The 23580-nt window shown below is 35.1% G+C and overlaps 1 protein-coding gene across 2 annotated transcripts in view; it reads right to left on the reverse strand.

Moving 5' to 3' along the window:
• Nucleotides 1–5583: 5583 nt before the first annotated feature.
• The window catches only part of CLGN (calmegin), a 44409-nt gene continuing 26412 nt past the window's right edge, over nucleotides 5584–23580 (reverse strand). Inside the window, exons 9-16 of one of the 2 annotated variants that reach the window (XM_065877171.1) lie at nucleotides 21453–21642; nucleotides 13614–13727; nucleotides 13339–13489; nucleotides 11613–11828; nucleotides 10345–10470; nucleotides 9964–10123; nucleotides 8581–8681; nucleotides 5584–6767 (exon numbers count right to left, since the gene is read on the reverse strand). In XM_065877171.1, coding sequence (XP_065733243.1) covers nucleotides 6687–6767; nucleotides 8581–8681; nucleotides 9964–10123; nucleotides 10345–10470; nucleotides 11613–11828; nucleotides 13339–13489; nucleotides 13614–13727; nucleotides 21453–21642 — 1139 coding nt within the window. In that variant the 3' untranslated portion in view covers nucleotides 5584–6686. The remainder of the gene's footprint in view (nucleotides 6768–8580; nucleotides 8682–9963; nucleotides 10124–10344; nucleotides 10471–11612; nucleotides 11829–13338; nucleotides 13490–13613; nucleotides 13728–21452; nucleotides 21643–23580) is intronic. The other variant, XM_065877172.1, reaches the window with a different exon arrangement.

The following is a 23580-nucleotide window of genomic DNA, read 5'->3' on the forward strand; positions in this document are numbered from 1 at the left end:
TTGCATGTGTTTTGATATTGTTGCGTAAGTAACTGGGATATATACAGTGGTGCAGTGGTGTATCGGGGTTGTTCAAAGCCACAGGATAAGTAGCATATCTTATTTAAGTACCAGTTACTGGATGTTTAAGGGAATACTATTTTTTTTAACTAATTTATTTGTATTATTTTTGGCTGCATTGGGTCTTTGTTGCTGCATGTGGGCCTTCTCTAGTAGCAGCGAGCGGGGGCTACTCTTCATTGCGGTGCGCGGGCTTATTGCGGTGGCTTCTCTTGTCGCGGAGCACGGGCTCTAGGCGCGCAGGCTTCAGTAGTGGTGGCTCAGAGGCTCTAGAGCGCAGGCTCTGTAGCTGTGGCGCATGGGCTTAGTTTCTCCGCGGCATGTGGGATCTTCCAGGACCAGGGCTCGAACTCATGTCCCCTGCATTGGCAGGTGGATTCTCAACCAGTGCGCCACCAGGGAAGTCCGGGGATACTATTCTTATTAAAACAAATATAGGATATTATACCTTAATTTAAAAAATAAAAGCAAAGAATTCAAAGAAAAGGATCCAAGATTGCCAGGGGAAGAAAAGTGGTTGTATTTTTTAGGTTAGGCTAAGCTCTTGTAACGAGATGCAGTGGTAAAAAAACCAAGTTTCTCTTCCAACTAACGGTTCTCAGGTGAGCATTGTAAACTAACAGGCTTTGTGAGCTGAGGATTTCGCTGCCATTTTCAACCGTGGCTTCCAAGTCACACTAGTTATCACCATTCTGATTTGCAGAAAAATGCATGGGGTACACATGCACGGTTTTTGGGTTGGGCCTGCCTGGAAATGGCTCATGTCTTCTCACACTCCCAAGGGCGTGGGGATTTAGATGCAAGAGTGGCTGAGAAATGTAGTTGCTGGCTGGAAGCCATATTCCAGCTGCGACTTTATTATGGAAGCCGACAGAGGATGAGGGTGGCAGCAGCTTCAGCCACAGCCCTCTTCTCTCACTATTAAGTATCTGTGCCCAGCCTTCTTCCCATACACGCAACGTACTCAACCTCTCCTCATCCACTTACTGACTTGGCTCAAAATCTAGGATCTCTGTCAAGGTCTGTCAGTTGTAGATGTGACTCCTAATAGTCTGACCGCCTCTAAACTGATGACATTTGCTCTGCCCATTTATAATGGTGTAGTGGGGATAGGATACCTAAATAAGAACTCAAAATTTGGACAACGGAATAAAGGGAAACACATCAAAGCAGTTGTGGAATACTCCTGGGAGAGAGACCCTGTGAAGATCCTGTCTCTGATAGTGGACGAAGCGCCTTGATTAGACCCTGACTGTAATCTCTGGCAAGGGACTTCCCTTACCCATTGCTCTCCATGGCTTCCCCCAACTGGAAAGTTACTCCTTGTCCATTCCCCTCATGGGAGTTGTGAAAGCAGTCCAATTCGCGCTGGTGTGAGTCTGCTGCCCATCGTTTGTAGGCCAAGCTCACATTTCTTGGGCTGTACAGTTCCCTCAAAAACAACCTTGTTGTCGATATGCTTCAGTTCCATAGGCTAGGAATCACAATCAAGCTCTTTTCTAGACCAAATTCTCAAAAGTTTGCTTACTTTCCTTCCTCACAGGACCCTGCCTCTCTTTAATGGAGGCTACTTTGAAACCAACTGAAAATAAGACTGCACTGGGACTGCAACACCCAGGTGTCACTGCAGGGCTGGGTCCCTTTGATTGCCTTAACACTTGGAAGAGAAGTCTTAACTGGCCTTCCCCTTCTACCTCCCACACCTCAAAAATAAAACCATTTTGAACTTTTTCTGCTATTCAGGGTACAGAAGCAATTAGTTTTTCTAATCTTGTGAGGTACCTAATATGTGTGATCCTTCTCTATTCCCTTCCATCTCTGCTTGGACACTGGTAAGTTCCTTCCTGCGATACCTTGCTAAAAGCATCAAGGAACAGCCAATTCATTTCACATTTTGGCTTATCCAACCGCTGTCCTACAGCTGTTAACTCAAGTGACAAAATGTTACCTGAAAGTCATGCCCCACCTGCTCGTCATATGAATGGTAAACCAGTGCTATATATTCTGTTTTCATTATGGCAATATCTTCAGGATGTCATTTCTATATTAGAAATACAGGTGGTAAACAGTGTGCACAGGGACTGTGCCTAGCTTCTGATCAAGACTCTCTCCTTGACCAAACTTTAACCAGGTTCTTCTGAGCCCTCTTTGTCTAGGCCTCATCTTAGGCCCTGTCTTCAGCCTGCCTAGTCCAGTTTTAGTAAAAATCCTGCTAAGTGAATCTGATCACCCTGCCTGCCTTCAGCAAGAATCCTGTTAAATCGGCATGGCAAGCAGCCTTCTACCCTCGATGTCTCCTCTTAGGAATTTTCCATCCACCAGCCCTCCCCCGACCCACTCTGCTCAACGACTATAAATCCCCAGCTGTCTTCACTGTATCTGGAGTTAAGCCCATTCTCTCTCCCCTATGGTGATCGTCTTGGCCCTATTGCGATAGTCCTAAACAAAGTCTTCCCTATTGTTTTAACCAGTGTCAGAAGACATTTTTAATAGTGATACTTCCTAGCTCTAAATGCTGGTGGAATGATGACTGGCAGGGACCGCTTTTCCTCAGGGTCTCCCAGTAGAACTTCCCTCAATACTAACACTAGTATTCCATCCAAAATTTGTCCTTTTTGTATTCACTTTGGACTTGACTTATAGCAAGTTAATATAGCTCACTATCCCTTATCTGGAACTCTTGGGACCAGTTATTTCAGAATTTGGAATTTTTCATTTCATAAAGTATTATGACTCATACACCAGTACAGCTTGGGGCAGTACTTGGAATCAAATACATTAATATTTTTGTAGCGAAATATATGAATTTAATACTAAGTTATGTAAGTAAAGACTACAGATAGCCTGTCAGGGAGGTCAGGTTTGGCTGCCAAATGAGTTTTGATGTCAAACATGAAAAACTTCAGATTTACAGAGATTTTTGGAATTGGGAATTGTACGTGTAACAATAAAACAATTTGTGGAGAAATAACCAAAATCATCCAAGCATGCAGTTCCAACCAGTTTATGATGTCACATTTATATTCCTGATCAAGTCCTTTCTCCAAACGAGAAGTGAAAGGCGAATTATATATTCTAGAATTACTTTTATGGTCCGAAACAAAGCAAAACTGATCTTAATTCTTTAGAATGCAGTCTTTCTTTACTTTCCCCAATAATTTTGTTTTTCCCTATCTTGAGTTAACACCCTCTAGTGGTTGTCATCAGATATTTCTTCAATGCTGATATTATCAAAATTGCCAGCAAAGACCAGATATTACTTAGTTGGTGAGACCACTTGTACATCATGAAAGAACAGAGAATGTGACTAACTGAAAGGTTAATAATTGGAAGAATGACTTAATTGCCTCTAGCTACTCCATCCTAAAAACAAGCTACAGTCTATTTCACTTAAATCATAGAGATTAATGGTATTTGAAGATATTTACTATAACACGGACTTTATGTTGGCTTTAGGACCTAATTTACCATATAATGGAAGGGGTATTGAGGAGTGATGACAGAAGCTAAAGTAATACATTGTAATCAATTGTATAATGTATTTGCCTTGTTTTAAATTTTCTATTATTATCTATAGATGGCTTATCAAATGTTTAGTCTAAGTAATTAAAACTTGAAATTACTCCAAAATTTTACAAAAGACGTAAAACTCTATTCATTTAAGAAACACAAAATATGTGGTAAGATACTATGTTAGGTGTTAAAAGATCATTTAAAAAAAATTATCCTGTTGCCCATTTTCTCTAAAATTACCATTGCTTTTCCATGTATTTGGATCTCTACAAACTTCAAATGCATTCAAAAATACATTTTCTCTCCCATCAACCTGCTTCATCTGACCTGTCGGATTAGGGATAATTTTATTTCCTTAACTCCTCACAGCTGTCATACTATGGAAATGAGAGCTATAATTTGGAAAGAGATTATTAGAATTTATGTAGAAAATGCTACTATTATGTTTAAATAAATCCTTTACATGAGATTTAAGTAGTTATCCAATATTAACCATATGATATTTCATCTTTAAATCCTGCTGAAGTTAAAAACAGAACCACAATTGAAAAGAGAACAAAAAAGCTTCATAGGTACCTAGAGTGTAATATATTTATGTTTTAACTATTCTAAATAGTTTTCACTGAAAACTATTAGTTTTCTAAATTAGTACTCTAAATTTCCAAGGTACATTATATTCACTGCTAGTGGTTAATTTTAACACGTAAACAGGTTTATCCTCTGTGTTTTGCAAATGTAGACTGACACTTTAAAAAGGCTCCTAGTTCTAGCAGTATGTATTTTCCTAGAGGAATGACCAATGGAAGCAAGGTTACCTTAAAAAAATGTTCAAGGAAAAGGAAGTTACTTTAGCCTGGTCAAGTTAAAAAGCCTCTAAAAAGGCCAACTGAAACAAAGGGCAAAATACATTTATTTTTCTCCTTTATTAGAGGAAAGGATAAAACTTAAATCGTTTTAAACAATAAAGTCACATTACGGTGGTAAAAGGAAAAAGCCATTTCGTTATTAAAGAAGACTCTATGCTTTGTCTACTGCATGGATCTAATACACAAATTTAAACCTATCAGGCATGGTACATCCACAGGAAGGAGCAGTGAACTGGCAAAAACTGGTTGCTCAGATTTTACCACTACAAGCTCATGGAGTTTAACCAAATGTGAAAGTTAAAATTAATCTGCAACCAAGAAAGTAAAAAAAGCTTTAATAATCTTTAGAAAAAAATGATCATATATAAGACAGTTGTCGGCAAGAAGTTTTCCATAAAGTTAAGAAAGGATTTATCTCATGAAGTAGTAGTTTACTTTCAGAAACAATCTCATCTAGAATCATTCAGTATATCTAGTTCACTTGGACATTCCAAATACAAAGCAAGAAAGGGAGTCCTTGCAAGATGCATTAAGTTTAGTCAGTATTAAATAAATACAAAGTATGGTTAACTACATATTAAGATTGTCCACCACCAATTTATGGAAAGTTCAGAACACAGCAATGGAATAAAGCACTTATTTTCATTTTCAGTTCACTCCCTGAAATAAGGAGTGAATAGTGGCTATACTGGCTGTGTTTGGCTTCCTTTATGTCAGAGGAGAAGCTAGAGGCTCCTTTTCCTTATACATAAGCTTTAAATGTACTACTGGGGAGGGGGATGTACAAGAGGCGGGCTTACCCAAGGACGGGATGTATATGTCCATGAGGGAATCCAAAATATTACCCAACTAGTATAGCGTTCTCTAGATAGTTGGTATTAAAGTAGTTCCATGGTCTCAAAGATTTAGATCACCTTCCAAAGGGTCTGTCACCCAAACATGAAAAATTCTTAAATATGTTAAATGGAATAATACAGCTCTACTATAATGTACTTCTGTGACTTTTGGTACCTACAGTCGTTCCTTGGTATCCATGGGGGATTGGTTCCAGGACGCGTGGCAGATACCAAAATCCACAGATGCTCAAGTCCCATAGTTGACCATCCTTATCTGCAGATTCTGCATCAGAGGATTCAACATACCATGTAGTTCTATAGAATTAATTGAAAACAAAATCTGTGTATAAGTGGACCCACGCAGTTCAAACCTCTGTTGTTAAAGGGTCAATTGTGTTTTAAAAAGAGGAGCAATAGTCTACCATAGAGGCAGCTTTGAAGCTAGATGAGACAATAGATTTGAATTTGTCAGAAGATAGATTCGACTTTGTCGGAAAAAAGATAAAAATACAAAGCATGATGATTGATATCTATTAGCCACTACAATCTCTTAATGATCAGATAAAAGAAAGACTCCCCCATAATAATTTACCTATTAAAGATGGTATCATTTAAAGAAGAAAAAATATTTAAATGTTATTTTCAAGAGCAATGTAGGCATAAGCAATCTTGTAAACAGAGTAAGCCATTCTGGCATAAAACAACGGTAACAGCTTCCAAAAAATCTGTGCACCATTTTGTTTTGATAAACCTCTTATCTCTGTATTCAAATATAAGTATGCTGCAATAGACTATTGACCAGTGATTCTATGAATGACACATAGACATTTCAGTTTTGTTGATTTGTCTGTCAACAAAGCACCTCTTTAAAGGACTCTATAATTTACGTGAACAATGGACCATAACTATAATTTGACACAAAGGAGGTAAATGTGGGTCACATACAACACTTTCAGTTGTTGATAGAAACAAACAACCATGCAGAAACTTTATTGCATTTAGCTCTGTACAACAGAACTCACTCTTATTTATACTATGGAACTACCAGTTATACTGTAGTATAGCCGTTTAAGGGGAAATTCCAATAACTGATTCTTCCAATAGCAGTGAAGTTGCTGCATATTATTTTGCTCTGTAGAAACCAAAACTTTCTCCAAACTATTAAAACTGTGTAACTTCTAATGCTATTAATCTCTTAAAATTTGACATGTAATGTGCCACTTTTCTTTTATTCTAATTTCAAAGACCAGGTTAACTTCAAAGTTTTTTTTTTTTTCTGAAAAATAAGATTAAAATACATGTCTGAAAGAATATCATTGCCAGATAGTAGAAACAGGATGTGCAGATTGAGTCTAGTTCACTTGAGAATGCCAACTCTCTCTCTTAGGAATTAAAAATACTTGAATACAGGTTATTCCTTTCGTACTCTTCTTTTGCGTACTGACTTTACTGGCCCATCTCCAGATCCTGTGCTCTCATCTGCTTCCCTCATCTAGGGAAAAATATATGAAAACGTTTATTTTCATACAGTGGACAACTAGGAGAGAGTAGTAAATAATGTATTTCTTATTCTCTAAAATACATGTTTCTAACAAAACATCTTTATGTTTATATACATACATATCTTTATTTTTATGTTCCTTTACTTAATAACTGATCAAAAACGTGTATATAAATTGATGTTTCAATTTGTTCATCTTTTGCCATGATTACATTTTTAGAATAACTGTTTGTCAAATATGCATCTGACAAGGAATAATGCTAATAACTCAATTCATGATTTTATTTCATGATTTACAACTTAATCTAACGTCACGGTTAATTAAAGGTTACATGATATTTTCATTGTGGGATATTCAGCATTAACTATACATCACAATGTTTCTGTAAGTAATGAATTGCTGAGCTGGTTTTACAGAGACTTTTTCAGAACTTCTGGTACCTAACACTTTGAGAAAAATTAACAGAGAGGAAAGGGAAACATTAAACTTATGGTTTGGGCTTTTTCTCTCCTTTAATTCTATCCTTCCAGAATAATCGTTTATATATAAATTAAACTTGTATAACAATAAAATAATGCAGGTATTATACATAATAGTTATAATTATTTCTAAAGGTTATATTATATAAAAATTGATTTATTTTAGCTCACTGACAAACATATAAGAAGATGAAAAGATGGAATTTAGATACTTTTAAAAGTACACAAAATATTTTACAAAGCAAAATATAACTAGAATACACATTCAGTGAATGATTCCAAATATTACTATTAAAAGAGTGACGGCAGGAAACAAGGACTGCTTAAAACTCTGTTCTGAAAGAAATTATCTTCACCCAGCTCCCTCTAAATAAAGATATTCATACTAGATAATGAGCCCCAAAGCCCATTTAAAAAAAACTCACTAGGCAGTTAAGACCAGTAACCAGGTATATGTACTGAATAAGCTTTAGAAAACAATTAAAATACTAACAACAGAAGTTTATCTGGGAGATTTCTTCAAATAAACAAAACAGCAAGTTTATCTCATCACATGCAACAGTCCAGGCATAACGGACCTTTACCCTACCTAACTCTAAGCTATGAGAGTGCTGGGGACGGTGACCGGCAGGTGGGGTTATGCAGCTCTTAGAGGGCTAGAGAAGCAGAGGAAACAGGCTTGGGGGGTATATAATAGGTGAAAGAAGAAAGCTAGGGTTCTGAATTATACCTGGATGGTTTCTGATTCCATAATAACTGACTATAAAAAAAGGCACTGTGGAAAGTTCTATCATACATCAGGATGGAAAAGGGGGCAGACATATCAAGTTAATGAAAAACTAGTTTATTAAAGATTTGAGAAAAACACCATTACCAGGCACAGTACTCAACTACCCAATGAATGCAATCTTTCAAAATGTTACAGTAAATAACTGTGACAGTGAGAACGTTTTCACAATGGCTAAAAGAAAACTGTCTGGTAATAAACAGACTTACTTTTAAAATATTCAGATGGTCTGCTTATTACACCTTTCAACAAAACACTTTAATGAAGTCATTTTTTAAAGACGTAGTTCTCTCTTTATATTTTGTAAACCAAAGGCTTACTTTATACAGTTTCATTAGGCATTAAGAGGACATAAATTACATTATTTTCATGCTTTCCTTAAGGATACATTTTAAAACAATATGTATGCTCTTAAGAAAGATGGGAGAAATATGGCAAAAAATTCTTCAAAAACCAGATTGTTTTTATTAAATATTTTTTTATGGATTAACAGTCATACATAGAAACTAGTTTATTTTCTGTTAAAGAGTTGCTTACCTCATCCTCTGATCCAGACTTATTTGATTTATTACCTTCTTCTTGTCCGTCTATGATTTCAATTTCTTCTTCACTCTTTTCCTCACGTTCACCTTCCTCTTCTAGAATTTTTTATTAAATAGATTTTATTAAAGGCAAAAACTTGAATTAGAATTTTGCTACTTAAAGTATTAAATAAAAGTGGAGGGATGTATTTAAATTCCAATATTTATAAGCAATTTCTTCCATTAGACATTTTAAAAAATTTAAATAGAAATATTTATTTTATCACATTTTATAAATAAATCATCATATTTGAGGAAAGGGGCAGGTTTAAAGAATTTTAAAGCACTCAGTCTGTATGTAAAATGAAAACCAAAGAATGTGTGTGTGTGTGTGTGTGTACACACATATATGTAAATATACATGTGTGCATGTGTGTTTTGAGGGAGTATGTTTTTTAAGTCAACTGTTGCATCAACTATTAAGTTAAAAACAGTGCTCAAGATATAATTTAGGTTATAAAGGGCTCATTCTGGAGCCTGGCTTGGGATGCCTGACAAATATCAATAGTTTTATTGCTACCTCAATGTGCATAAGGAAGTCACATTGGAGAGGCACCAAAAAGCCTCAGCTGTCTTCAGTTCTAACATCTTCTGGAGTTTAGTAGAGGGTGGCAAGGGGACGTATGATTTAGTAATCCTTTCAAGAGATTAAACTGTTCGTTCCACATGATAAATTATCTGATAAACAACAGCCCTTGGGAGACTTGGTGTGGATTTTGTTGCTGCAATCACCTGCCTTAAACCGATTACTCTTCTACAGAAGCCATGGTCTGTACCTCCCATCTCATCCTTGGAGGGGAGAAAAATCTTTGCAAAAAGCTATGGCAGGGCTTCCCTGGTGGCGCAGTGGTTGAGAGTCCGCCTGCCGATGCAGGGGACACGGGTTCGTGCCCCAGTCCGGGAAGATCCCACATGCCATGGATCGGCTGCGCCCGTGAGCCACGGCCACTGAGCCTGCGCGTCCGGAGCCTGTTGCTCCGCAACGGGAGAGGCCACAACAGTGAGAGGCCCGCGTACCGCAAAAAAAAAACCCAACCAAACAACAACAACAAAAACAAGCTATGGCTTACGGGATTCATAGTTGCTAGGTTCTGAAGCAACTGAACAATTTTTACACCTCTTTCTTCCTAGAAAACAAAAGTCATACATTGGGTGTCTGCTCAGGTACAACCCAGGCAAGGATGTTACTCCTCTTCGCCAGGCACGCCTTCTTGGGGATTCAAATGGTATAAATCTGACAATAAACAAGTGCAACAGCCCGTGTTTACCACTTAATCTACTATTTTAAGTCAGCTTTGCCCAGCTTTGTCCCCATTATAAATCACCGTCATCGTCCTACCTTTTTCAAGAATTTCACCATCACTTTGCTGTTTTTCCTCTTCCAAGTCTACTGGTTTCTCCAGGGCTGCTTTCTCTCCCTTTACTTCTTGCTCTAGTGCTCCCTTTGTTTGTGGTTTACATATGTCCAGTTTTTTGAACTCCGCATCTTCATATCTTTTCTGTCGCAGTTTAACACAAGCTATTTTTACTAAAAGCAAAGCACTATTTACAAAAAGATTTTTTGCAATAAGTGATATCATAGTGAACTATCAGTAGAAACTCACAGGCAATCTAGTTTATTACTTTTAAGAGCCACTTGCTCCAATATAGAACTCCTAAACACTAAGAGATTTTTTTTTTTTTTTTTTTTTTACTGTTGACAAAAATTCATTTTCTTTACCTTTACTTTTCTTGGCCAACAAAATGAAGTAATTAATGCTATTGGAAGCACTGCTGTCACAAGATAAATGAACCAAAGCCATGGGCGCTCTTCAGTAGCTGCCATCAACTGTTTGAATATACTAGGCTAGAGAAGAAATAAGCATAAAAAGGCAATTAAGATTTTATAAACCTTCATTCAGAGATACAGCCTACAAAAACAAAAAACTTATTTCACCTAGGTGGTTTTATATTAAGGAATCGTGAATTTGTAAGATAAAAAATATTTTATTTTCTCATTTTATACTTCATAAAGTTTAAACAATTATTCGCATGCATTGCTGTTTGACACTTTGTAGTAGAAGGTACATTATACTATATAGGTGAATATTGCTAACCTACCAGCAAGAATTAGGACAGTTTTCTTTTTTGGTAAGTTTCAGGATAGAACTACTCTTTATGGATGTATTATCTGGTTCATTTAGAAGTACACTCTCTGATAACTCAACCTGTACATTTAAAAAACTTACTAAAAAAAAAAAAAAAATCAACCTGATAATCATTGTGTTTTCTTTTTCTTGTTTATTAACAAATTTTACACACAACCTTCAGGAAGGAAATTGTTTCTCTTACTAAAATAAAATCTAAAATCATCAAATGTTTTAGTTAAAAGAGTTTCCAAATGAGAATCCCTTTACCTTTACTTACTCTTCTGATGGTTTTTGCTAATATCCAAAGAGACCTAATGTGAGGTACACATTTTTCTTTACAGTAATTCGTTTTAAAGATAGATTCTCCAAGATGCATTGTGTTGAAATACTTAGCTTATTCTTTTCTAAGTAGTGTTAAGATTTGGGGAAAAAAACTGAAACATAATAATTTTAAAAGTTTCTATACTCCTCTAAGTGAAAAGTAGTTAAAATGAATAAAGAATATTTAGATTACTGTTCCCACTTAGGCCTTAAATTGATAGGTGACAAAGATATTAAGTCTCATTTCTAGTAGTAGTAGTGGTCTCATTTCTATAACCATCAAAAGGCACTCAATCCCATTATGCTATCATAATTTAATAAATGAAATGAAGACTTACATATATATAATTCATTATTAGTTTATAATGAAGCTGTATCATATTTGGTAAAGCTAAATACTCTGTCTACATAAATTTATTTAAATATGCTTCTTTAGCATTTAGTAATTATCGCACATTTATTTACCTTTTTTAAAGGCCATTTGTACAACCTATAACCAGGACCACATCCTATTATTACCGTATGGTAAATACTGTACCTCATTATCATTTTCTATCATTATTTTCACTCCCCAACCATCTGCAGCCCAGCGATCTGCTACTTCCTTTTCCGAACAAATAATAAAATTATCAAAGTAGATATCAGAGGTCATGGACCAAAGCTCTAAACCAAGAGCACAGAAGGAAGTCAGAAGAAATGGGTGATTGTCTTCAAAATAATCTGGATTAGGAATTTTTCGAGGACTCCAGATACCCTGTGAGAAAAAATAATTTAAAGACATTTTCAAATAAAATAATTTCATTATAAATGTTACTCAAGAAGTAGTTGGTGTTGAATGAAATTAGCAATACTAAATGGAAAAAAGAAAACTTTAACTTATAATTAATTCATTAGTAATTCACTAGAAATAAAATCTTGTTTCTTCTTATCCGGAACACGATGTTCCCTATGAACAATGACTTTAAACTCTGCAAAAGGGGACTTCCCTGGTTGTCCAGTGCTTAAGACTCTGTGCTCCCAATGCAGGGGCCCTGGGTTCAATCCCTGGCTGGTGAACTAAGATCCCACATACCACAACTAAGCCCACGCAGTGCAACTACTGAGCCCGTGTGCTCTAGAGCCAGCACGCTGCAACTAGAGAAGCCTGAGCGCCACAATGAAGACCCAGTGCAGCCAAAATAAGTAAAATAAATAAGTAAACTGCCAAAAAAAAAAAGAGGCAGAGTGAAAATCCAATACAGAAACTTGAGTAATTAAATTTCACAACTGACACTATATTAGACAAGTTGGGTTTTTTTACATTTAGTAAAGATATTCAAGACAAGATATCATTAAAATTGTTCAAATCAGAGATCACTGTATGGCAAAAACGGAACCGCACCTTTCAACATATACTCGTGATAGGCATCAATAATCAACCACGGTTGAATCTCAGAACAATTATTCAACACAGAAGTTCCATTAGATCTTGAATGATTAAACTCAACCAAATCAAATAAATTGGACAATATGATCACTCACTGACTTATTCCACCATCACATATGTCTATTCTGTGCCAGGCACTATGCCAGATGCTAGGATACAGTGGTAATCAAGGCAGACATGGTCCCTGCATTATGGTGTTTAAAATCTAATGAAGGAGATAGACGTTAAAAAAATTACCAAAACAGACATTTTGTGATAAATACTATGAAGAAAAACTACAGTGAGCAAAAAGAATATATAACTGTATATATAAAATAAATGTTAGAAAATGTCAATGAATAATTAGATAAAACTAGAGGGTTAAATGGATAACATAAGGACTTCTACCTCCAAAACTAGGTATACTCAAAAAATATCTGATTCATATTAGGGAAAAAAATTCAATTTTAATAATACCAGAGAGTAAGGAGCATGTTAATTAAGCACAGACTTTAATTACTAAAATGTGCAACCTGAGTCTTCTTGATCAGAAGTCACTTCTTATATTTAATTCTAAAATAAAATTTTATTCCAAAGTGATCATCAGTATAAGGAAAAATATAGTATAAAGTAACTTATCTTTAGTTCTTAATTTTATTCCCCCAGAAAATTAAATAAGGAATGTTTCACTTTTTAAACATAAATTAGTTGGAGTACTATGTTCTTTGACTTCTTAAGATAGCTAAGGCACACTATTATACAAATCAAATTTCCTGAAGTTAACATAACATTATCAATAACTAGATAAATAGCACAACATTTTAAAGTTTACTATGGGACTGGAACAAGTGGTTATTACCTGGTAGTTAGGGTTATCTATCATTGGAGGTGTCCATACTCCTTTGTATTTTGGGTTACCTATCATGGGAGGGCTCCACTCGCCACACCCAATCTGACATGCCGGATTAGAAATCTGAGGTGCCTCCCATTCTCCATCCATGTCTTCATTCCTTAGGATATTAGAACAAAGCAAATGGAGTAACCTCAAGTCTCTCCTGTCAGTCATATAAACTAGTAACAAAAAAGCAAGTAAGAAACATATGAAATTGACATTTGAAGATGAAGAATGCTTACCAGTCAATGGGTTTTTCAGCATTAGGATCTGGAATAAATTTCGGTTCATTATCAAGCCAGCCATCAGGTTTAACAACACTTGAATCTTCTATTTGGGCAGGTTCACTTTCATCCCTGTAAATACAGTATTTTATGCTAATTATTAACTATTCAAGCAGTTTAAAAATGCACGCTACAAAATTCATAGGGTACCAAAAGGCATTTCCTACCCTGTCTTTGTACCTACTACCTCCCCTCTCTCTCATCCACCTAAATCTTCTACTATACACTTTTTTATATATATTACTTGTTATGTTCTATACATACATGCACATATGTATGTGTGTGTATATGTGTGTGTGTATATATATATATATATATACACACACACACACATACTTTTTTTACACAAATGATAGCACTCTATACAGAGTATGTTAGACCTTGCTTTTGTTCACTTAAAAACTCATTCATCAACAAACATATATGGGATGACTACTACATGTCAAGACTGTTCTAGGAGCTCTGTTTTATATAAATATATATCTGCTTCATTCTTCTTAACAGTTGCATAGTTTTATACTTTGTGAATATATCATAATTTATTTAATCTATTGTTGAGAATAGTGTTTTCAAAAACTTACTATGATGAATAATGCTATAATTAATATCCTGGAATATATTAGAAATTAATAAGAAATCAGTTGTCAGCTATATGAAGTAATTTTTTTTTCCAGTTTCTCGTGCATTTTTTAATGTAGCTCATGGTGAGGTTTTGTTTTTTGGTTTTTTTTTTGCCATGTAAAACATTTATTTTCATGTAGTTGAAATTTATTAACATTTTCCTTTATGATTCTTCAATTTTATGTCATATTTGGAAAGGTCTTCCCTACTCCAATATTATTTTTTTAAAACTCTCCATATTTAATTCTAGTAATTTTTAAATTTTCATTAAAAAATAACACTTAGAAAGTAAATTCTAAAGTATATAAACATAGTCACAGTAAGTAGTGAATAGAATTACTAACATAATTTTCGTCTTTACAGAAAAGTAAAAATTTTAAATAAGAAGCTACATTATGATTTTCCAAACAAAACTTGAATACAAACTGAAATAATCAACAATATATATGTAAAGACTGAGTAACAAACTGAAATAATCAAATCTATTTATGTAAAGACTTGTACTTGCCTGTTATTAATGTTATCTTAGGGTCTCTGAGGGCTCAGAGTAACCAGGGTTTAAAATTTAAGGGTGCATCTCTTTTAGCACTTTATAAAAAAAATTCTCACACATTTCACCAATCAGAATGAGGTTGGTATATACAGTTTCTCTCATTGTACAGTTTCTCTCATGTCCCAACCCTACTCTTTATGGGCAAACAACTGTGAAGCAATGTTAGAAAGCCCACATGGAGGGATGCAGTCCTACCTTTCCTGATAGCATGAATTCATGGAAGTGATACACTAATAAGTGACTTATTAATTTTTTTAAAAAAGTACTATTCTTCCTACCTTGCACAAGTTACTTCCCTATACTATTTCCCTTAAGGCAAAGACATTTTCACTGCTAACCAGTACCCCTATTTATCTAAAAGACAGTCAACAAGTTAATACTTTTGGTTTTCCAGGAGCAACATTCTATCTGAATAGGTGGTAAACCCCAATGTTTACAAACAACAAGAACTTGAAGAAATAGTAATAGACACTTTCCAAAATGAAGTACACAGAGAAAAACTGGTTTTAAAAAATGAATAGATTCTCAGCGACTTGTGTAACAAACGTAAAGCAGTCTAACACACATTTAAGTGGTATCCCAAAAAAGAGATGGGGAGCCATATATAAATATTTAAGGAAATAATGGCCAAATGTTACCCAAATGTGATACAAACTATAAACCCACATTTCAAAAAGCTCAAAGAATCCAAAGCAAGGCAAATACACACACACACACACACACACAAACAAATGACATCAAGGCACAACAAAAAATCAAACTATTGAAAACCAGTAACAGTGAAAATAAATCTTAAAGCCAAATAGAAAAAAATGACATATTAGGTAAAGGAGAACAAGGTTGAGAATAACAACTGACTTCTCATCAGAATCAGTGTGAGCCTCACGATAAGGAATGGCTGTTGCAAAATAACTATCAACCTATAACCCCACAGTGAAAAATCCTTCAAAAATGAAGGCAGAATAAAGAGATTTTCAGACAAATAATTTAGGAGAATGCAATGACAACAGGTATGTACTACAATGTATTAAGACAAGTTTATCATGCAGAAGGAAAACAATAACAGACAGGAATTTCTATCTACACAAAAGAAGGAGAGTACCAGAAATGGTAAATATGTGGGTAAATAAAAGAACTTTTCCCCTCATAACTGTCCGATAAAAAGAGACTGATTGAAGAATAAATATGCATGGCCTTCACAGTATATAAAGAAGAAAATGTACGCTAATAGCATGAAGGATGTACGGGAGAAAATATAAGACTCTCATATGATTAACTTAGACATGAAGTGGCATAACACTATTTGAGAGTAGACTGAAATAGGTTTAAGATGCATATTGCAAACCCTAGAGCAACCGGCAAAACAACCAACTACAGATGAAAAGCCAAAAAGCCAACAGAGAAGAAAAAATAGAAGACTCAAATAAAATATAACTCAATCCGAAAAAAGCCAGGAAAAACATTTTATAAAAAGCCACAGAATATATGGGACAAAGAAAAAACAAGTAGTGAGATGGTAGGTTTACACCCAACCACAGCAATAAGTGCATTAAATGTAGATGGTTTAAAACACTCAAATTAAAAGGCAAGACCCAAATGTAGTTGCCTACAAGAAAATCACCTGAAAAATAAAGGCATATACAGGTTACAGGTAAATAATGGAAAATAATATTCAATGGAAACATGACTTAAAAGAAAATTGGAGTGCTGATTTAATATCAGACCAAGTAGACTTCAAGTCAGAGAGTATTATAAGAGTTTATAAAGAAGGACATTTTATAATAATAAAAAGGTCAGTTCCTCAAGAGGTCATGAAATACTGTGAATTGATCTAGTAACAGATCTTCAAAATACTTGAAGCAAAAACTAAAAGAACTCAAAGGAGATAAAGACAAATCCACAATCATAGTTGAAGATTTTAGTTCTCTTCTCTCAGTAAGAGAACAGACTGAAAACCATTAAGAATATAAAAGCTTTTGAACAATGCTGATGTAATTGATGTTTGTGAATGTTTTCTGACCACAACAGAATTAACTTGGGAGTTAAAATGAAAACCATATCTGGAAAATCCATAAATAATTGACAACAAAGCAACACATTTAAAAATACATGATTCAAAGAAAAAATCACTAGGGAAATTATATAACAGTATGAACTGAATATATATTTGTGGAACTTAGTTAAAACAGTGCTTAGAGAAATTTTACAGCTGCTTCTATCGAAAATTATTTTCGACCTTAATAAGGTAGAAAAGAGAAGCAAATTAAGTCCAAAGTAAGAAGAGGAAGGCAATAATGAAATACAAAGAAGGCCAATGGAAGGGAAAAAACTAAAACAAAAGCTGGTCCTCCAAAAAGCTCAATAAAATTGATAAACCCTCAGCTAGACACATCAAGAAAAAACACTAACTGCCATATCAGAAAAGAAAGAGGGGACATCAGTACAGCTCATTACAGACATTAAATGGATGATAAGAGATGCTGGAACCATTAGACACCCACATTTTTGAAAATTAATCTTGATTTATACCTCATACTACATAGAACAATTAACTCGGAACAGAGTTTTAGTCAAAACTATTTGTCTAGAAAACAAAAGAAATTCTTTGTCACATTTAGGCAAAGACATCTTATCTTAGTAAGATGTAAAAAGCATGAATCATCAAAGACAAATATTGACAAACCGGACTTCATAAAAATTTAAAAATTCTGCTCTCTGTTACGAAAATTAAGACAAGCCCCAGAGTGAAAGGAAATATTGCATACTGCATATCTATATTAATTGACTATTGCTACATAACAAATTACCCCAAAACTTAGGGGCTTAAAGTAACATTTATTACTGCGGTGTCTGTACTGCGAAATCTGGGTGCCACCCAACCGGGTCCTCACCTCAGGGACTCTGGCACTGGCAATCTCAGACTGAGGTAGGCAGCTTCTGAAATTGTTTTCCAATGATCCTGCCTCCTGGTATTCATGTCCATGTGAAGTCCCCTCTCCTTGAGTGTGGGTGGGACCTAATAACGTGCTATTAATGAACAGAAATTAGTAATGGTATGCTACTTCCAAGATTAAGTTATAAAAGACTGTATGTTAGTTTTCCTAGGCTGCTGTGACAAAACACCACAATCTGGGTGGCTTAAAGTGACAGAAATGTATTATCTCACAATTCTGGAGACTAGAAATTTGAAATCAAAGTTTTGGGCAGGACCATGCTCTCTCTGGAGGCTCCAGGACAGGATATTTCCTTGTTTCTTCCTTGCTTCTGGTGGCCACTGATGACCCTTGGCATTCTCTGTCTTGTAGATGCATCACTGCAATTTCTGCCTCAGTTGTCACATCGTGTTCTCCCTGTGTGTCTGTGTCCAAATTTCCCTCTTCTTACAAGGACACCGGTAGTACTAGATTTAGGGCCCACCCTAATCCAGTATTACTTCATCTTAACTTGATTACAGATGCAAAGGTCCTAATTCCAAATAAAGTCACAATTACAGGTTCTGGGTAGACATGGAATTTTGGAGGACAGTGTTAACCCAGTACAGACTGTAACCTCCATCTTCTTCGCACTGTCTTCTCCCCTCCCTTCCCCTCTCCCTTGCTTCCGTTGAAGACAGCTACCATGTTGTGAGATACTCTGTGGTGAGGCCTAGATTGCAAGGAACCAAGGGATGACTCTGGCCAACACCCAGCCAGGAACCGAGCCCCTCAGTCCAACAACAATTCAGTCCCTTGAGAGACCGAATCCTGCCAATGCCCACTTGAGTGAAACTGAAACTGGATTAGCTCCTCCTTGAGCCTTTAGATGACTATAGCGCCAGCTGACATCTTAATTGCAACTGAAAGACCCAGGGCCAAAGGACCCACTAAGCTGCAGTCAGAATCCTGAATCACAAGAAACTGAGAGATAACAAATGTTGTTTTAAGCCACTTAATTTTGGGGTAATTTGTTATACAGAACTAGAACACTGACACAACACCTGTATCCAGAATATAAAGAACTCTCATAACTGAATATAAAAAAATAACACAAATAAAGCAGGGGAAAAAATTGAAAAGATACTTCTCCAAAGAAACTGATATGAATGGCAAGTAAATGAAAATTGGGGAGATTAAGGATTAGTCACTAGGGAAATGTAAATCAAAACTACAATTAGATACCACTACAAACCTTTTAGAATATTCAAAGAAAAACAGAAAAACAAAAACAGATAATACCAAAAGGTCAAAAGGTACAAACTTCCAGTTATAAGATAAATAAGTCCTGGGGATGTAAGGTACGCGTGGTGACTACAATTCACCACATTATATCATACATTTGAAAGTTAAGAAGAGTGAATCTTAAAAGTTCTCAAAACAAGAAGAAAGCTGTTAACTATGTGAAGCGATGGATGTTAACTAAACTTACTGTAGTGATCATTTTGCAATATATACATATATCAAATCATTATGTTGTACACGTAAACTATTACAATATTATATGTCAATTATATCTCAGTTAAAAAAACAGGTAACACCAAATGCTGTTAATGTATAACATCTGGAACTCTTACATAATGGTGGGAATGCAAAATGGTATAGCCCTTTGGAAAAGTTTGGCAGTTTCTTACAAATTTAAACACACACTTATCGTACAATCACACTCCTAGGCATTTACCGAAGAAAAAGGAAAAAATTATGTCTATACAAAGCCCTGACCACAAATGTTTGTAACAGCTCTATTCATAATTGCCCCAAACTGGAAACAACCAAAACTTCCATCAATATGTGAATAGACAAACAAATTATGATACATCCCTACAATGGTACACTACTCAGCAATAAAACAAAACAAATTACTGATACAAGAAAAAATACAGATAAATCTCAGAAAGCATCATTCGGAGTGAAAGAAATCAGAAACAGAAGTTATATACTGTATAATTCCATCTTAGATATTCTGGAAAAGGCAAAGCTATAAGGGACAGAAATCACATCAGTAGTTTCCAGAGGTTAAAGGTGGAAGGAGGGAATTGATTACAAAAGGATATACAGGCCTTTGGGGAATGACGGAAATATTCTACATCACGACTGCGGTAGTGGTTACATCACTGTATATATTTTTCCAAATTCATAGAACTGTATATCTAAAATAAATGGATTTAACTGTATGAAAATTATACTTCAATAAATCTGACAGAAAAAAAACCATGCAATCAGAATCCAGCAAACATCAAAAGGACAATACTTGTTGACCAAGGAGATTGCAAGGTTAGTCAACATTAGAAAATCAATCAATATAATTCACCACACTAAGAAAATAAAGGAGAAAAACCACGTGGTCATCTCAATAGATGCACAAAATGTGTTTTACAAAATACAACACCCAATCATGGAGAAAAAAAACTCTTAGTAAACTAAGAATAAAACTTTTTTTACTCATACTTAGTACATCTACCTTTATGTAGTCCCCTCCCACCTGTACTAGGGTTGGTCTGTGTGACAAACAGAACGCAGCTGAAGTGATGGCATGTCACTTTTGAGACTAGGTCATAAAAGGCACTGCAATTTCTGTGGTTGTGCTCTCTCCCTCTTGGATCACTCCCTCCAGGGGAGCCACCTGCCATGTCATGAGCTGACCTAAGGAGAGGCCTAGGTGGCAGGGAACTGAAACTTCCTGACAAAGGCTACAAGAAGCCAGTGGGAAGTGGATCCTCCAGCTGCCCAAGTCAAGCCTTCAGATGCAGGCAGCTCTTACTGGCAGCTCGACTGCAACCTCAGCAGAGTCTGAGCCAGAACCAGGGAGCTAGCCACTCCCAGATTCCTGCCTCTCAGGAACTGGGTGAGTTCATGTTTGTTGTCTTCAGTTTTTTGGTAATTTGTTACACAGCAATAGATAACCAATAGGGTAGGTTAAATACATAAAGACAGATAATTTACTTAGCAAAACCATAATTAAGAGTTAACTGTCAGCAGGAAAAAAAAAACGTTCTTAGGAATAAAGGTAACAAGATTTTAGGGAGAAATTACAAAACATATTTGAAGGACAAAGAATATCTCAGTTAAATGTGGAGATATAAAACTATCCCTCACCATCTGAATTCAGGCTATAGGTAATCTGGAACTGAATACATTTCTTTTAAGGAAAATATTCATAATCCTGTAGAATGGAAAACACACAAATACTCAGCTAGTGAACATTTTATGGGTAAGCAAACTGGTATGAGTAAATCCTATATAAGATGCTGAGAATATGGCTTTTTAAGCCAACTAATCATTAACTGAAAACACCGCAACTATGTAAAGTATGCACACACATACATGATAAAGATCAAACTGGGAATTGAAATTAAAGTGTTGGGGTTTTAGATTCATGGAATTTTTTCCCCCACAGCATTGAAAACATACAAATACTATATTGAAAAGGGCAACAAAATTAAAATATTAATTAAAATGAAAATTAAGAGGCAGGGGACTGCAAAATCCGTTTTAGAGAAGTATTTCACCCAAAATAGTCAAAATAAGTAGTACTGATGTTTAAAAGAATAAGCTTCATTGGTTGTAAACTTCACTTAAACACACGTTACTTCACATAAACACACGCTACTTTATGCCAAAGAACGCTTTGCTACTGAATTCTTTGCTTACCAGTCTTCTGGTTTGACAGCAGAAGGATCAGGGATTTTTGCTCTTTCATCCCAATCATCAGGTTTTTTATCACTGGGATCTTCAATTTCCTTGGGAGGATTGATGGGAGGAACCACATCCTCTAGTAGGTTTCCTTTGTTTACAACTATCTGATCAATTAATACTTCAAATGTGTCATCTGGATTCAACACTAAAGACCAATTTAAACATATTACACGTATCATATTGACAGACAGGACATGTTAAAGATAATCTTCTACCCTGAACTTCAATGGGTAAAATTTTCTCTCAACCACAATAGAGGAATTACCAACATATTAAATCAAAATACACTGAAATCACTAGACATAATGCTTTCTAAAACCAAAGATAAAATTTTAAGTAATAATTTAATAAAACACTCCATTACTTCTCAAATAAAAAATACCCAATAGCTAACTCAGCTTAGGACTCTCATGACCAGTCAGCTTCACTCTTTCATAGTTACAGAATACAACCCAATCTTCACTATTTTAAAATAATTTTTGAAACGACCTCAAACTTTAAAAGTTGCAAGTATGCTATAAAGAACTTTATTTTTTCTTGAATTACTTGAGAGTAAATTACTGACCTCATCCGTATCATCCCTGAATCTTTTAATGTATATTTCCTATAAACAAGGACATTCTCCTATATAACCCAAATCTAGGCACCAAAATCAGGAATTTAACACTGATACATTCTTATGATTTCCTAGAAATCTATAAAGCTCATTGGCATTTCAAATTTATTGATTCATGCACTATAGTGAAAAATGTCTTAAGGATGATTGAAAATATTCAACCTCACACTTTAGTACGTTTGTTTTGAGGTAAATTCTAGCTCTTTAAAAGTCCCTAAGCCAAAAGTTTCATAAAGGACTCCCTTATCATTGTAATGACAAAATAAAAGCTCTTTCTCCCTTCTGTAAACATGGGGTGGGGAGTCACTGAGTATAATTTATATCTTTGGAAAGAACTGTAGACGAAAGTAGCTGCTTAACATTTGCTTTTAGTAAGTTAAGGAAGTAGGAGCTGTCAATAAATGTCACGATGATCCTGACTTAACTAGGTAAATGGGCTACCACTTTCTGTAAAAGCAATGCTGAAGTAATAATCTCCAAAGGTTTCAGTCACAACAATGCCAAATTATTTATATCAAAATCAAACATTGCAATTTATATACAAACTCAAATAATGTAAATGAACACTCAGTATTTTCTCCCTTCTCTTTTTCTCCACCATTTCGTCTTCTATTACAGCTGAGATTATAAAACTATACTACTACACAAAGGAAAAAAGTCAAGATTGAAGCAGAACTGAGAATAAGATCTTAAATGCAAAAACGTGCTAGACCCTTTCTAATAAAAAAAAAAGACATTTCTCAAGAAAAATCCTGAAAAGACTATTTTCTGAATAAATTTTGCATCTGAAATGTTTTAAAATTATAGTAAATCAGAAAAGCACATGACAATTACACATATGTGAAAAGACATCTTTGCCCAAAATCTTTAGCCAGAAAACCTTTCCATTTAGAAAACTGTATTCAATGTTCTAAATGAGTCTAAAACAAAAGACATTGGATTATAAAGTCTTTTAAGGGACCCTGTAAGGTTCTTAGAACAACTACAAGATAATGTTATAAAAATATAGTAGCATTACAGAAAGTTTTTTTTAAAAAGAAAATAGCCACTCAATAATCCTAGCACAACAAAGTTTTTGTGTACAGTAGTAAGAAAAGCAAATGTTTTAAGAGTCAGACTTGAGTTTTAATTCCAGTCTTAACCAATTACTTTTGTTTCCTAGGGCAAGTTACTTAACCTTAATTAAGGCAAAATAGAGAGAAACTGCTCACCTCACAGGACGGTTGTAAACAAAGTGTCTAGCATAGAGCATGGTACCATCAGGTGATTAATAAAAATTAGTTTTTTCTAGACTTTTTCTTTTTGTTTGCATAATATGTCTAGTGGCCATCAGGATGTGCCTCCAGTTTGAATCTCGTTTTCTTTCCCAATTTTAATATTATAAACGTCTCTTCCTTGTTGCTAAATATTTTCAGTTATCATTTTGTATTGTATAGAAAGAAAACCACTACTGTAACATTTGGGTTG

Source organism: Phocoena phocoena, chromosome 5 (genome assembly GCF_963924675.1).
Source record: "Phocoena phocoena chromosome 5, mPhoPho1.1, whole genome shotgun sequence".
NCBI classification, from domain to species: Eukaryota; Metazoa; Chordata; class Mammalia; order Artiodactyla; family Phocoenidae; genus Phocoena; species Phocoena phocoena.